The following is a 15,095-nucleotide window of genomic DNA, read 5'->3' on the forward strand; positions in this document are numbered from 1 at the left end:
GGTGGGGTGGGGGGGGGGGGGGGGGGGTGGAACCATAGGCCAGGAGAGGGGGGGTACTAGAAAACTGTAGCTGCTGACGATGTAAAAGTATAGCATGATGAAAAGAAGAGGGACCAGACAGGATATTGAAAAAGACTATGAGAGATAAAATGTTCAAATTCATACCAGCTTGTCCAGAAATCACTTTCCAAGGATTACTCAGCCCTTATAATAAAAATACAAACAATTAGGATTACAACAATAACAACAATAAGCTTACAAAACTACACTAACTACAGTACAGAAAAATGGTACATGTCTGGTCTCCTGCTACTAGTGCTTTGTCTCTGTGGATATACATATCTTAATTGAGCTGGTGTGTGGTATACTTGGGTGCTGTGCTCTCACATTCCACAGCCTGGAACTCCTTAGTGTCACCAATAGGAATGTATCTCGACGACACACAGGTTTTCGACTTAACATTAGGACATCACTCCCACAGTTGTGGAAGTATAGCCAAGGAACAAAAGAACACTGCAATAAAATGACCATTGACCAACAACCACAAAACATTTTTTTCAATACATAGGAAAACAGTATATATTTTAAAAACGTAGCGTGGTCCTTGTATACTCAATGTGTGTAGAAGATGTACTCATTTTATTTGGGTCACTTTTAACTTCCAAAGTAAACTGTAGAGATCTTAAGCAATTCACACTATTACCGAAAGTCAATCTCGTAACTGTATCTGTAATCCCTGAAAACTGTGGCTCTGTTTTGTGTTCAATATGAAAATTGAGGCTAGCATCTTTTTGCATAGCATCCTTTGGAATTAAAATTCCTGACACATAATAATTCAGATCAAAATGAACTGAACTCGCTCACACTCAACCCATATGCTACTTTAGAATCTCATGACAATACACAGCAAGACTGCACCAACACAATAAAATAAACACCAGTTCATTGTTAAAATACAGACAACCTGAGCACATGACTGACAAAATGCATTGTAGTGAACTGCTCAACAAGTCAACTGGCTGCAGCCAGCACAGTACATAGTACAACATTTTTCCATTTATAAAAAGAGATTAACATTTACCTTGCCGAGATTATAAAGAAAATGGTATGAAAGAAACTTTGAACATGACAAAATGACTGCATCTGGATGGTTATATTTAGATATTTTTTGCTGACTGCCCCCTACAGCTTACTGGCATCACTGCATGAGTTTGCACAAACCTTGGAATGCACATTCTAAATGGTATTTGAGATTTTAAATATATATTTTCTATTGCAACAGGCATTAAATCAAATTAATCAGAGATCCAATCAGAAGCGTTATCCAAATTGATCTATGATTAAAAGAACCTGAAAAGCTAAAAAGTTAGCTCTAGCTCTGGCTCTGGCGTACTTGAATGGCAAGTGGGTTGCATTGACATCTGTAGGTAATTCCACCAAATACAGGCATTTGCTTTTGGCTGTTGTTTGTTTTTATGTATACAAATCCTGAAAGTTCTCTGCTCATCAACACAAATGGACGCCAGTGCTATATGTTGGCCCCTGAAACCTAAAGCATGCTTCTTTGAGAGGCTGTGAAATCTGTGTGCATACATGTGAATGGCACTAAAGAACACTGATGTGAACCTACACATTATATATGCAACTGCTCCTTATCCTAGACTTTGAATACAGTGTGTGTTATATAACAAATCAATCAACTCAGGTCTTCTTGTTGCTTAAAATTGGTTAAATGATACATAGATGGTGAAGCCATCCGATATTGTAAGTGAGGACAACGTCACTACAGCATGTAAGACCAATGTATGGAGAAAGCATTGTGTAGGAAAATTAGTCTGGACTACTGTTACAAAGTGGTTATGTAGCACCTTGTGTTTATCAATTACTCTATTTTGCTATTTATACTATCAGAATGACGTCTTTCTCTTTCTTTCTCTCTTGCTCTCTGTTCTCTAGCACAAGACTAGATCATGTATATGGAGCTGTTTTTTAATGGAGAGTTCTCATTCTCACTGTTGTACCAGACTGGATCCACACAGTGGCAATCTATGTTTGACTATTAAACTGCTTGATTACCTTTGTTGTTCCTGTCTGATCGGTATTTGATTAACACATCAAAAGTCAATAATTCTCACTATTGTAAATACAAACTGCGTCAACTGAACTGTAATTAAACAAGTGTATGGACAGCATCCATGTTCAGCTGGAATTGGCTCAGAGGTGCAAATAGAAGTTACAGTGTTTTAAATTTACTAAGAACACTGTACTAAGACAATTTTGCCATAAAAAACATGTAATGACCAGGTTTTACTCTTTTCATTAGATTAACTGTTTCCAAAAATCTGCCCAAGCTATTGGTTTTATTATTAGCATAGGGTTCATATCTTGTATAATCAAAGAAAGGTTAGCTTACCTTGCAAATATTATATTGTAATGAATCTGCAGATAGCACAACATGAGTTGATAGTCCTCTCTTCCTCATGTATGAAGATTATATGATACTATTATATTGCCTACTCATGACACAAATTCTATGATATGGCAGCATTATTGCTAAAATTATCCTACCACACAAATCAAAGCTGTGGGGTATAAATTACTAATTCATGACATTTAAAGGAAGTGTTGGTCATGCAACTCTCCGGAGACTACATTTCACATCTCATTTTAATTTTCCCTCAGTAATTCATAAAGACCCACGGTAACATATACATGGATACTTTGTGCATTTTAAAAAGCCTTCAATAAAATAAAATGCATTATAGCATACCCCAGCAATTAAGCCCACATTCAGGGGATAGGATGTCATACATTTCCATTAGGCTACTATTAATCATGATACAATTTAAGTAAAATAATCAAGGATTAACCATAGCTTTTGAATTTGACGTAATAAAGCTAGCAAATTCTTTAAAACATGATTATTAGTGGTATTTGTTTTCTGGGTTCTTGGCGCGCGCAAGCGCGCTTGGTGCACAATGGAGATGTTTGCGTGTGTGACAGAGCAACCGGATATCCGTGACCTGGCTTGAAAAAAAAGGGAAAATGTGCTCACGTGTCCCGGATATACAAGAATTTAATGTATTGAGATAGGTGAAATTGCAATGGCAGACATGTATATCAAACCGGGTAAGTCTTTACACACTGTATAAGTAGTACTGTGGTACTGTGACCATATAAATTAAGGCCATGTCCGAATCGGCTACGTGGCCTTACTGTATTGTTTACATGCGGCGAGTGTCCATCAGCTGATGGAATGTAGCCTGATCATAGAAATCCGAGCTAACCACTAACAGTGCTTTTTAATTCCAAATAAGTATGTTGTAGCATAACAAGGTAATGTTGTATTTCATCTTATCAAAATCAGTAGTCTACTGTCAACTTATGGCAAGATCTGATAAATGGGTTTAGTGTCTAAAGTTAGTGTCGCTTTAGCATACTTTTTAAGAGTTATATGTTGTGGCATAATCACTGTTTTGAACTTGTTTGTGTTCATGGATAGGTAATCAGGAGCGTGGATGGAACGACCCCCCACAATTTTCTTACGGTTTACAGACGGCTCAAGGCAGTGGCCCCAAACGTCTACTCAATAAGAGAGTGCCACCTCCTCAACTCTCTGGACCTCAGAGTATGTAAAAAGAAAAAGAAAAACTTGTCTATGATGGACTATATTTTCTGTGGCTGCCACTTGTCTGTGCTGTGTCTAACCTCATCCTATATAGCACTTGAGGTGACTACCACCTGAAGGATTGACTGATTTATTTCTCCAAATAGAAATAACAAACAGATTTGTATATTTATTCTTGTAATTAGCTGGTATGGGATCCGTTATCCACTATATCTATGACCTTATCTATGATTCCCCTGTGTCATCCATGTCCATCTGCATCCACTATGACTTTAACAAGATGACAAAAATTGATAATGAATACACTAATGATACACTAATGATAGTGATAATGATAATAATATTGTAGATTGCTATTGGGTCATGTCAATTCAACCAGGGCCCACACACTTAGGTCTCAAAAAATTCTGAAAAAATGAACCTATGGTACTCAGGAGACACACTGTAAAATAACTTTTATGTAAGATCAATACTTTCCAAGATAAAGCCAGTTTTACGGGGGGAGGGGGGTGTCGATTTTGTTCAGCCTCTTTTTTTTTTGTCAAAGTTCACAAGCTAATAACACAAGAACTAAATCATGTAGGAGGCTCAAATTTTACATGCTGGTTCATAAATAGGAATAGTATGTAGCAAAATTGTCACGTTTGGTCTGGATGATCCTGCGTGGTCATAGCTGTCCCTCAAAGTGTTCCTCTGTTTAGGCCTTCATAAGACATATTTGTACTCAACATAGGCTCTTAATTTATTTTCCTTATTGAGATAAGTAGAAACACTCTCATAAAAAGCAGTGAACAGAAAATAAATTCCTTCAGGGTCTGAACAGCAGACCTCACAAGTCTGAAAAATCATTTTGGATCTCATTTTCAGAGCACATTAACACCTTGTGGGAATGTACGAAGATTTTTAAAAATATTTTTTCTGTAATCTCCATGATCCCTTCTTTTTAAAAACACCAATTTGACCTGTCTTATGCAAATCTTTCTTTTTTATTTCCCACCTTTAACATGGGCAAAATGCACCATTGAGATCTATATGTTTTGTATAGAGTATCCACAGGTAGCACTAAAATCACTGAAATTGAAAAGGATATCCCCACCCTTGCTCAGGTACTCTCGGGTGATCCCGTCAGAGCAAAATTTGCCTTTGGTTATTTACTTATCAATGCTATACAAAACATATTGATCTCAATGGTGCATTTTGTGTTGTTTTGAATAGCATTGATGGAAAGAATAAATAACCACATTTTGCTCTGACGTGATCACCTGAGAGTACCTTAGCAGGGGTGGGGATATCCTTTTCAATTTCAGTTATTCAGTGATTTTAGTGCCACCTGTGGTTGACACGTCAGTACGTATTTCACCCGCTGTATACTTCATTTATTTGCTAATTTGAATACAAGACAGGACAATGAAATGGCCAGAATGACCAAATAGGAGACGTGGCTCCAAAACAACATAGAGCCCTGAACCACTTAACGAGAGCATCCATCACATTAATTATGTCCACAGCAGTGCAGCAGAACATCAGTGCAAATTTTTTTTTTTATATATATAATTTAGTTTAATTATTTTCACCAGGCCCGTCTCCAGGGATACCCCCTCCACCGAGTCTCTCCACTCCTCCCGCAAATCCAATACCGCCACCGAGTTGTGGAATGACCCCACCACCCCTGTGTATGACCGCATCACTGGCCCCGCCATCACGGCCGTCTCCTGGGGTAGCACAGACAGAGTCTCCCATCACAGACTCAGAAGGGGAGCCCAGTGTAGATGAGGTTGTCGCCCTCCTTCAGTGGGCACTTACAGCCTGTAGGAAATCTGTTAAGGTAAATAACATGAATTACTCCTCAGTCCTCAATCTGAAGTAGGCTAGTTACTGAGCTTATCCATTCCCATTTCTTCATTATTCATGCAAAGCAGCTAGGCCTAAATTCAGTGAATTGTACAACTTTAACACTAAAGTAATATTGAGTAGATGAGTTTTCCTCTGTAGATCAGTAATGCAGTGCCAACAGGTGAGCACATTCTCAGAAAAACTACAGAAAGAGTGCTTATGTCTTACATGTTTAGTTTGTGATTCTGATATAATTGACTTTTCTGTCAAATTCAGCAAATTGCTTCTCAAAGGCCTCTAGCTTTCTGCTCATTGTGTGCACTCAAAAGATGCGTTTGTGCACAGTTCTATCAATGTAAACTCATAGCTCGGACTAGGCTAAGCCATAAACAATTCCAAGAAATCAACATGTTGCTTCAGGAGCGTGGAAGGGAGAAGTGCAATTTGATTGGCTGTTGAGCTCAAATATGAAGAATCTTAATTTTGACAGAATTGCAGACTTGGCCAGAGCCTGTAAAGAATCATAGAATTGGTCAGATTATGCCATCCCTGATAGCTGAGTAGTATGCTGGATATATGAATGTAATTTAGGTCAGTCATTTATTTTATGTCTTCAGATCTTTGATTAAACTGAAGGATAGAACATTTCAATCTTGCTTTTGAGGAACTAAGCCCTTTGAATTCTTTTAGAACTTGTACTTACAGTTCTGATGTTAACACCTATTAATGTTCATGTACACATGGTAACTTTAAAAATATGTATAGTCTGTCAAGAGTATAAATGCTATATTTTTTATGAGTTTTAAATTGTTATGTTTTTCTTTGTCACCTATAGAAGCAAGTGTGTGATGATGTTGACAAACGTCTGAAGGTGTTTGAGGATATGTGGAAGAGTGGGAAGCTTTCACTTCCTGTCAAGAAGAGGATGAATCTTCTGGTTCAAGGTCAGTGGTCTAACCTTTAGAGAAAGAGAGGAAAGAGAACAATCATTTTTAGAATTTGGGTGCATATGTTAACTCCTGAATTCACATGATGGATAGGAACATTATTTTTCAATGTGCCCTTCACTGCATGGATGAAATGACCAACAGGCAGTGCACAGTGACCATATTTACATGCACAATAATAATCTTAATGTTAGGATTTAGTCTATCATTAATATTATTGTTTGTATTATTATTAAGGCTATATCATTTTAATTGTTATGTTAATGTCATGTTTATTGATGTGTTCTTTGCTTAGAACCATGAACATAAACATAATCTGATATTGGCCTTACCAATATATGATCCAGTGGATCCAATTTCCATTCTTTGAATATGGTTAAAAACCTTAGTTTGACCAAGGGGAACCATACTTTGAAATGGTATGACTGTTTGAACTGAACACTTGAATCTCTCCACACATCCTAGCACATTTTCCTACTTGTTGGGTTTAGTACACAACTACACGTACACAGGGATGGTAATATTATTTTTTACAGCTCACAAAAATACCTTTCTAATTTGTACGTCACGGTAGGTAATGCGCTAAATCCCTCAGTGCGTGAACAAAAGTTAACGTTAATACTAGGCAAGATCATGTTGCTAATTAAATGCAGAGAACGATCCTACATGCAAACTTGGGTGAGTCAGCTCAGGTGTGTTCCTGCACAAACAAGGAAGTTCTTTTGAATGGGAATTTCTTCAAAGCCACACAATGTTGGTAAAACTTTAAAAAAAGGACTGTACAGTCAACATATTCTTATATGTTAAATTAAATTGCTACTGATCTCTGAACTCATTTATGCTTGATTCCGCATTGTATCTGCAAGTATTGGTAACACCACATGGGATGAAGTGTGTCCATGTGCTGAAGTGTGTCCAAGGTGTGCATTGTGGTTTCAGATTGAAGTCCTCTGTGTTAAATCTTATTTCTTAGCTAAATGAACACCTTTTGAAGGCTGTGTTGTCAATGTAGAAACTCAGTCACTTAAGTAATTTTGTTCCTCAATGCAGAGATGAAAAGCCACAATTGGAATGCAGCTGATGAAATCCATCGATCTTTAATTGTTGACCACGTGAATGAGGTCAGCCAGTGGATGGTCGGGGTCAAGCGCTTAATTGCAGAGACCCGAAACCTTCAGCCTGAACACCTGTGTGCTGCAGACGCCGAGCAGACTCCGAGCTGCACATCTGACGATCCCAATCCTGAGTAGTCTCGTTTGGACTTGTGCTTAAGCCATCTGAAAAGGTTGTGGGAATCATGTGGCTGAAGGGCTTCCTTTGCATACCTCTTGAGACTGAACTTTCTCCCCAGACAGTGTGGAATGATGGGGGAACTTCAAAGCTGCTGACTCATCAAGCTCGATTCATTGACTGCATTCTCCTCCATCCTTCTACTGTCTATCTGCCTTATCTTATTCTAGCTGTACACGACAGACAGAGACACAGTCAAAGAGAGACAACTACACCGCAAAAGAAAGTTAATGCTATATGGACTTGCTAAGACCTTGGAATTATGCATGAAATCTGTGTGATTAAGTCAGTGCTATGTATCTCTCATTTATCTTCAGGAATCATACCTCTCGAATCAGAAGTCAACCTTCAAGTTTATTTAAGGCCATTCTGCCATAATCTATGTCAAGCTTGTTGTCAAGCATTTTCACTGTGTAATATCCATTAAGTATACAATTCTCTGTGTATTTGATTGGATTCTCCATTTTCTTCAGTTGTTCAGATCATGGTTGTTATCAGTAACCATGGTTTGTGTTTCTGTGAGGGAATACAGTGCTGGTGCTTTGGGATCTGAAATTTCTAAATAATTTTTCCACTTTTGACACCTCTCTGTTTCCATTTTACCTGTTTTGCACATTTAAAAGACAACAAAGGGAAAGAAAATAATACTCATTGTTATTGACAGTTAATTGTTACTGGACAAAATTCTTTGTTACAATAATCTACAATATAAATAATCTGAAAATAATCTTCCGAATGAATAATTATCATAAATGACCATACATTGGTAACTTTTTTGTTAGTTTTTCTTCATGTCTGCACACACCAAACTAAATATCCACTGTGATTCATCCATTTAAAACATAATCTATTCTTTAACATTAAAGGCGTCCTATGCAAGTTTTTTTTTACCTGAACAGCTTTTACGGCAATTGTTCAATATCCTACTATTTGTATTAAACAGTGTAATATTGCCATGACAATCCACATGTCTGGTCTGAGATTATCTAGCCCAGTGTTTCTTAACTGGTGGGTTGGAACCCAAAAGTGTGTCACGGAACTGTTCTGGGTGAATTGCGGAGCTTGTGGTTAATAAATAAATAAAATGGTACCTTATTAGATCTAATATTGGACCTTTAATTTAACAGACTTTATTTGTGGGCAATTTCAGTCATTACCATGTACATAGGCAATGTTAATGTGACAGGTCATGTTAGACATAATTAGTAGGCTGTGATCCTGAATATTTGAAGTAGGCTAGGATATGGATTCCCGTAAATTGAGGACAAAATAGGAAAGAAACCCCAGAATAATGTGCAGTGAATTGCTGGCACAAGAAAGCATGGAACCATTAAAACTAAAATGCCACATGGAAACAAGGCACCCCTGTCAAAGTCAAACCTGTCCTACTTTGAAAGGTGACATCAGGAGTTGAAGACTTCACAAATGTAATGCCAAACATCCGCATGTTCCAAACAAGTAGGTCTACAGGCACTTTGTGTGTCTTACCATGTAGCTCACCATATCTGTTGGCTTGAACGCTAAAATAATATATGGGTTGTGACTTTATGAACATGGGAAATTGTGGGTCCCAAAGCCAGACCAGTTAAGAACCACTGCTCTAGCCGATAAACATCCACCTGCACGGTGTCCAGATAGAAGGGTACAAGCCATGAGTGGTATTTACGACAGTGTAAAATACAAAAATACTCGACAACTTAAGGGGGAGCCTACATTGGATACCTTTAATATCCATATGTGTGTTTTTGTGCTTTGCTCATTGACGGTCAAAGCTGCACAATGAGCAATTGACCTGGGAACAAATACTTTTTTAGTCACTTTTAATACTGTAATACCTTTAAATACTTAAATACTTTTAATACTTTATTAAGTTATACACTTGTACCCACAAGGTCATGAACAGAACAGAAATGGTTGATATTGTCATTGGATTTGACATGCTTATTGCTGCACTACTCACCTTACACCACTGGGCGGCAGTGTGTATATGTCTAACTCTAGAGGAACTACAAAACAGTGGAATAGTCCCTTGGTAATGACTATAATAGAACAGCAACAGCAGAATAATGCACACACAGAACTGGTTATTGCTTAAAGAATAACAAATCTGTTTGATAAAATACTGAATCTACCTACCTGACACGCCGATGGTTCTGGAGTCTGTAGTGGAATCCTGAATCCAGAGGGCAGAACCGATACAGACAGCCATCCCTGCATGGCTAGGTACAGATAGTCTAGGGACCAATAAAGAACACTTAGGTTCCACAGCACAGAATGAGTTTTAATCCGTGGACATCTGCTTTACATGATCATGATTCAGTGCAGTGTCACTTCTATTAGACTGTGTCTGAACTAATGTTCATCTTTTTACCATCCACTTTCATGTCTGCAAATACTCCCTGGAGGTCCCACTTATTTAAAAAAAAAAAAAAAAAAACAGAATTCTGAGTACTTTCAGTTCTGTTTGTTGCTGTATCAACAGTAGAGCGTCACAGAACATTTGTGTTTGGTCCCAGTGTTTGGACATCTCATTGGTGATCGGTGATTCATTCAACATGAGCATCACAGATGAGCATTTTCATTACTGTTAAACGCTGCCTCAATGTTGTAGGCCACTCCCAAGCCTGGCCAACAAGCTGTCACCGGGAATGTGTGTGTTTGATAGTCCATATCCATAAAAAAGCTTTCAAGTTGTGCAGGCACTCTTTTTCTGCAAGTGTCTGCAATGAAAGGAATTAGGTTATAGGCATGTACTGTACCAGCAATAAAAAAATCTGATGTTTGTCCAAGAAGGAAAAATTTTCACTGGCTGAACATAACATAGTAGAGTAGAGTAGAGTTACTGAACTGTGTTGACTCATAATTAAGTATTTATGGCTGGCCATGACATAGTGCCAAAAGAAACAGAGATATTGCCATGGAGTTTTGCACTTTTAACAGTATGTTGGAGAAAGAATGGAACTTCCCATTATTTAAACAAAACAAGAACGAGAATTGTAAACACTATCTTCTAATCATTTGTTTTTAGCCCAGCTTTATGGATTAGTCCAAAGCAAGATGTAACTAGTTTTGAGGAGTATTCGTGACAACTGGATAGCATCCCAGAATGCAGCGGCAACCTCCGTAATGTGAGCAGGAATGCTGGGAAACAGAGCAGATCCTAATCTTTCTTTCTCGCAAACTGGTAAGACTTTTTAGAACATCAACCATTGGCTGATATTTATTTCTTGTCAGTCATGCCTGTTGCTAAAGATTATTTTCCTGGCGTGTTGGTATGGCTTAGACTCTTCCTCATCATGTGTCCATCATGTGCCCTTGGAAACGTGACACAGTTCACACCCAACTTTGTCACACCCATCTATGAATAATCCTGGGAACAGTCTATTAGGTAAATATATTTTGTCTATTTTTAATATGTCTCTATATTTTAATTAATTATTTACCATCTACTGTAACATTTACAGTACATGTCCAGTAATTCTTTACAGTAAGGGTACATGAATTATCATGAATTCATGCATAAATTAATTCATGAGTTATGCATTACTTCATTCCTTTATATCTTATGAATTATCAGGAATTGAAATGAGTTCATAGTCTCTCATTCATCACCTCATGCATGACCAACACGTCAACTAAAGCATTAGGTAGGGTGGGTACATCATTATGATTTATGATTTCTTAAGCATGATCATCATGAATACATGATTACAACTTAATTGAGTTCATCATGTCTGTGGCCCCTCAACTAAAGTGGTGAATAATGACATGTGTTTAGAGAACTGCAAAGTTGTGTTCAAATGAGAATTTGAGCAGCGATGACCATTTTTGGCAGAAAAAGAAATAATCATGATCATGCTTAATAAATCATAATTCATAATGATGTGCCCACCATACATAATTCTTTAGGTGATGTGCTGTTCATGTATGAGGTCACGATTGACAGACTATGAACTCATGTTCCTGATGATTCATGAGATATTAAGGAATAAAGTAATACATAAATCATGAATTAATTAATTCATGGATTCATGATAATTCATATATTGTTACTACATTTCCTATTAAGTATATCTAATGTAACATGTTTGTACAACTGTACATAACTTCACATTTGGGTTGGCACTGCTTGTTATTTTTGAACATCCTTGAGACAGTCCTCTGCATTAATCTGATTTGTTGTCCAGAAAATTGTTTCTCAATCCACCTCCACACTGATATGATCAAATGTGTGCCCTGAAACCAAACTGTTTTGTTTCATAAACCACTGAAATCATGCACAGCGACTGCCAACACCAAAACCCTTGCAGTTAGCATTGTTGCATTGAGCAATGTCAAAAGCCACTCGCTGGCAGTTCCTCTTGAAACACAATGAAACCCACTTCCATCCTGAGGGCTTCAGACGCGGGGGAGATGACGCAACACTTTCCAAGTCTTGTGTACTCAGGCCTTAACACAACAGACATAACCAAACTTCCACACACTGTGAGACAAATTCCCACAGTTCAAGACACGCTGTTTAGAGTGACTGGGATTGTTTTTCAATATTATAATTGATTGTGCTCTTTCTTTTAGGTCATGCGTACAGTAAAGTTAGAGGGATAACTGTGAAATTAAAATTCTTTGTTAAAGTGAAAGTCCTTGACCATCCTTAACATAAACATTTTTACAAAACAACCAAATGTTTGGGATTTGAAGTAAAACCTAAACAGAGAAATGGAAGAGACTGGGTGATCATCTAAATACAATGAAAAGAATTTGCCTCTGTGGTTTTGCCGATCTCATGGCATATGGCAAGCAAGCAGGTACATGCCCGTGATGGGAAAAGAGGTTTAGCTGTATTTATGCATGCTACGTCATCCCAGACCATGGTATTACGATCACAGTTCTCATTTCTGAATGGTTGAATCTCCTTGGCTGTTCGTGGCATGTTGTTGTGTTACAGGTCGATAACCTCCTCCAGACACCTTTTTTTCTTTTTCTTGGAATGGCTTCAGAGCTTCCTGGTATGTCCCAAAATGGTGCAGAATGTTTTCATTCCAGACAATACGCTTGCGTGACAGATTCCAACTCCTCTGCCTGTGAGAATCAAGCTTTTTCATGTCTCATATATATATATATCTGGTTCTGTTGAATGTATTTCAAAATTATACAAGTAAGGCATTTCCAAACACATTTATTACAACGGAACTGACACATTGGACTATTAAATGTAACAGACCATAATGTTAACCTCACTTTGCATGACTGGGCTTTGATTACACCATGAAATTACTCAATATGGTGACATTACAGTGACTATGAAGTAGCCAGTGTAATGTCACCATAGTTCGGGACATCACATCAGTACAGCCTTAATTACCTCAAGATGTGGGAAGGTATGAGACACTTAATTGTTCTCTTTATTTGACAATATAAGAAAATGGTCACATTGGTCACGACATTTTTTTCTTCTTTCCAGCAGGATTGAATTTAGCAGAGGTTTGACCTTTCATATATAATTGTAACTCCAGTGTTATAAATTATAAGTATATCATATACTTTTCCCAAAACTTGTCTTGTTTACTTGTGTCCACGTACTTTATAAAAGCCTAAGCTTTATGTGAGTTAATTTTATTCAAATTAGCAGACTTTTTAGCATGTGATACTGTGCCACCTCCTGTCATTGGAAATGTCTGAACAGACAAACACAGTTTACCTTTAGATGTTTCTTTGACGCTTACTTATATACTGTAGGAGTGCATGCCTGTAAACAGGGAGAAGGACACTTACTGAGAGGCACAAGAATGCAGAAATTATGCTAAATAAAATAAAAATGTCTCCCCTCACACACTGGAGGAGAGTAATCCACAAAAGCTTTGCCAGATTTATGACACAAGGAAATGATTTGACAGTGGACCAGTAGCCACAGTCGTCAAAGAGAGACAAAAATGGACAGCTGCAGGAAAACAAAATTCGTATTCTATGGCAAAACTCTGAACAGTTGCTGACAGACATGTCACAGGGTTTCTGACCCAGTTGTATTCTTAAAGCAACACTATTGAACAGAATTGATATTTGGGCCCTTTGGTGTCAATATTCAACGCTATTTAGTCCTAAGGCAGTACCCAGTTAATCAAAAAATGACTAAAAGGGTCATGATTCTACCCGATAATGTTCTGGGTGTGCATGGGCAATGTTAGAGACTTAATTTCCAATATTGTGAGTCAGTGTAGCTCCAAAATGAGTTTGAAGCTTTTATTTTTAAAGTAAAATAAATGCATTGTGTTGCTTTAACAGTTAGGAACAAGCAAGGTCATGTTATTACTGATAATATTGTGGCTGTGGTGATCCATATCCAGGCTCCATATTCACCACTGGTTCGTGCTAGTGACCTGATCAAAGCCTTAATGTTATCCTTTATAGATTATTCCCGTATTTTTCCCATGACGTTGTCCAAATTGATGTAATGACTATCTTGATGTTACTCTTGATAAAACTCTTAAATGTATTATTACCAAAAAAGTAGTCATAGTAAAGTTGCCAACTCTCCTACTGACTGAAGTAGCAGAAAGCATAGAATCCTCAACTCTCAGGTCCCAACGGTTCATTTGTCAGTGAGGCAAAGCAGTCAGAATAAAGGGCTACATGGTTGTGGACAGCTGGCGACATGTTTGACAAAACACCCGTTTTGAAGATAGTGGAGTGATGCATTTAGTTACTCATAGATGAAATTAGCTATAAAGATACTTCATTCACAATTTGAGTTTACGAAGACAATTAGCCTTGTTGTGATCTCATGTCTGAAGGAACTGTATTTAGACCAGTGTGTGGGTTTAGCCAACTGCTTGTGCTCATAAAAAATGCTGGTGTGGGTAAATTGGTTGGACAATGGATTATAAAGGACTAACAAATGGATTGTAATTACAGAGATAAAGCCAGGCTTGTGTTTTCACCTGGTTGAAGAAAAACAATGGAAAAATAATCTATTCCAAGAGAGATAATATTTTGATAGGTGAAATATGTAAGGCCACAAGAGGTTCTTTACCTTGCTCTTATGTTTTGGTACTGTTATTCTTGCATCCAGAGGATTCCTGTTCTGCCATTTCATGCAGAAAATTAAATTTTGCTTTCTCAGGCTTGTGTGGATAACGGATGTCCTTCTGGGCGGCTTCCACTTGGCCCTATCCAATGGTTGTCGGCAGTCCTCCAGTACTCTTTTTGTCTCTCTCATAGTTTAAGGATTGGCTGTAGCTACTGTCAGGTCTACATGCAAGTCTTCTGTCAAATCATTTCCTCATGCCATAAATGTTAGACATCGCACAGCTTAGACAATTAGACATTAAAGAATTTTACTGAATTTTGCAGTTACTGCACTTGACACCGCTATTCTTTCCCAAATATAGAACCTTTGAAAA

At 37.7% G+C, this 15,095-nt stretch overlaps 1 protein-coding gene across 1 annotated transcript; it reads left to right on the forward strand.

Annotated features, from left to right (window-relative positions):
- Positions 1-38: 38 nt before the first annotated feature.
- On the forward strand, positions 39-8,803 carry sra1 (steroid receptor RNA activator 1). Its single transcript, XM_048228697.1, has 5 exons — positions 39-3,129; positions 3,503-3,628; positions 5,206-5,453; positions 6,297-6,405; positions 7,459-8,803. The coding sequence occupies exons 1-5, from the start codon at positions 3,105-3,107 to the stop codon at positions 7,656-7,658; spliced, it is 708 nt and encodes a 235-aa protein (XP_048084654.1). The 5' UTR covers positions 39-3,104; the 3' UTR covers positions 7,659-8,803.
- The last annotated feature ends 6,292 nt before the right edge of the window (positions 8,804-15,095 follow it).

Source organism: Alosa alosa, chromosome 2 (genome assembly GCF_017589495.1).
Source record: "Alosa alosa isolate M-15738 ecotype Scorff River chromosome 2, AALO_Geno_1.1, whole genome shotgun sequence".
NCBI classification, from domain to species: Eukaryota; Metazoa; Chordata; class Actinopteri; order Clupeiformes; family Clupeidae; genus Alosa; species Alosa alosa.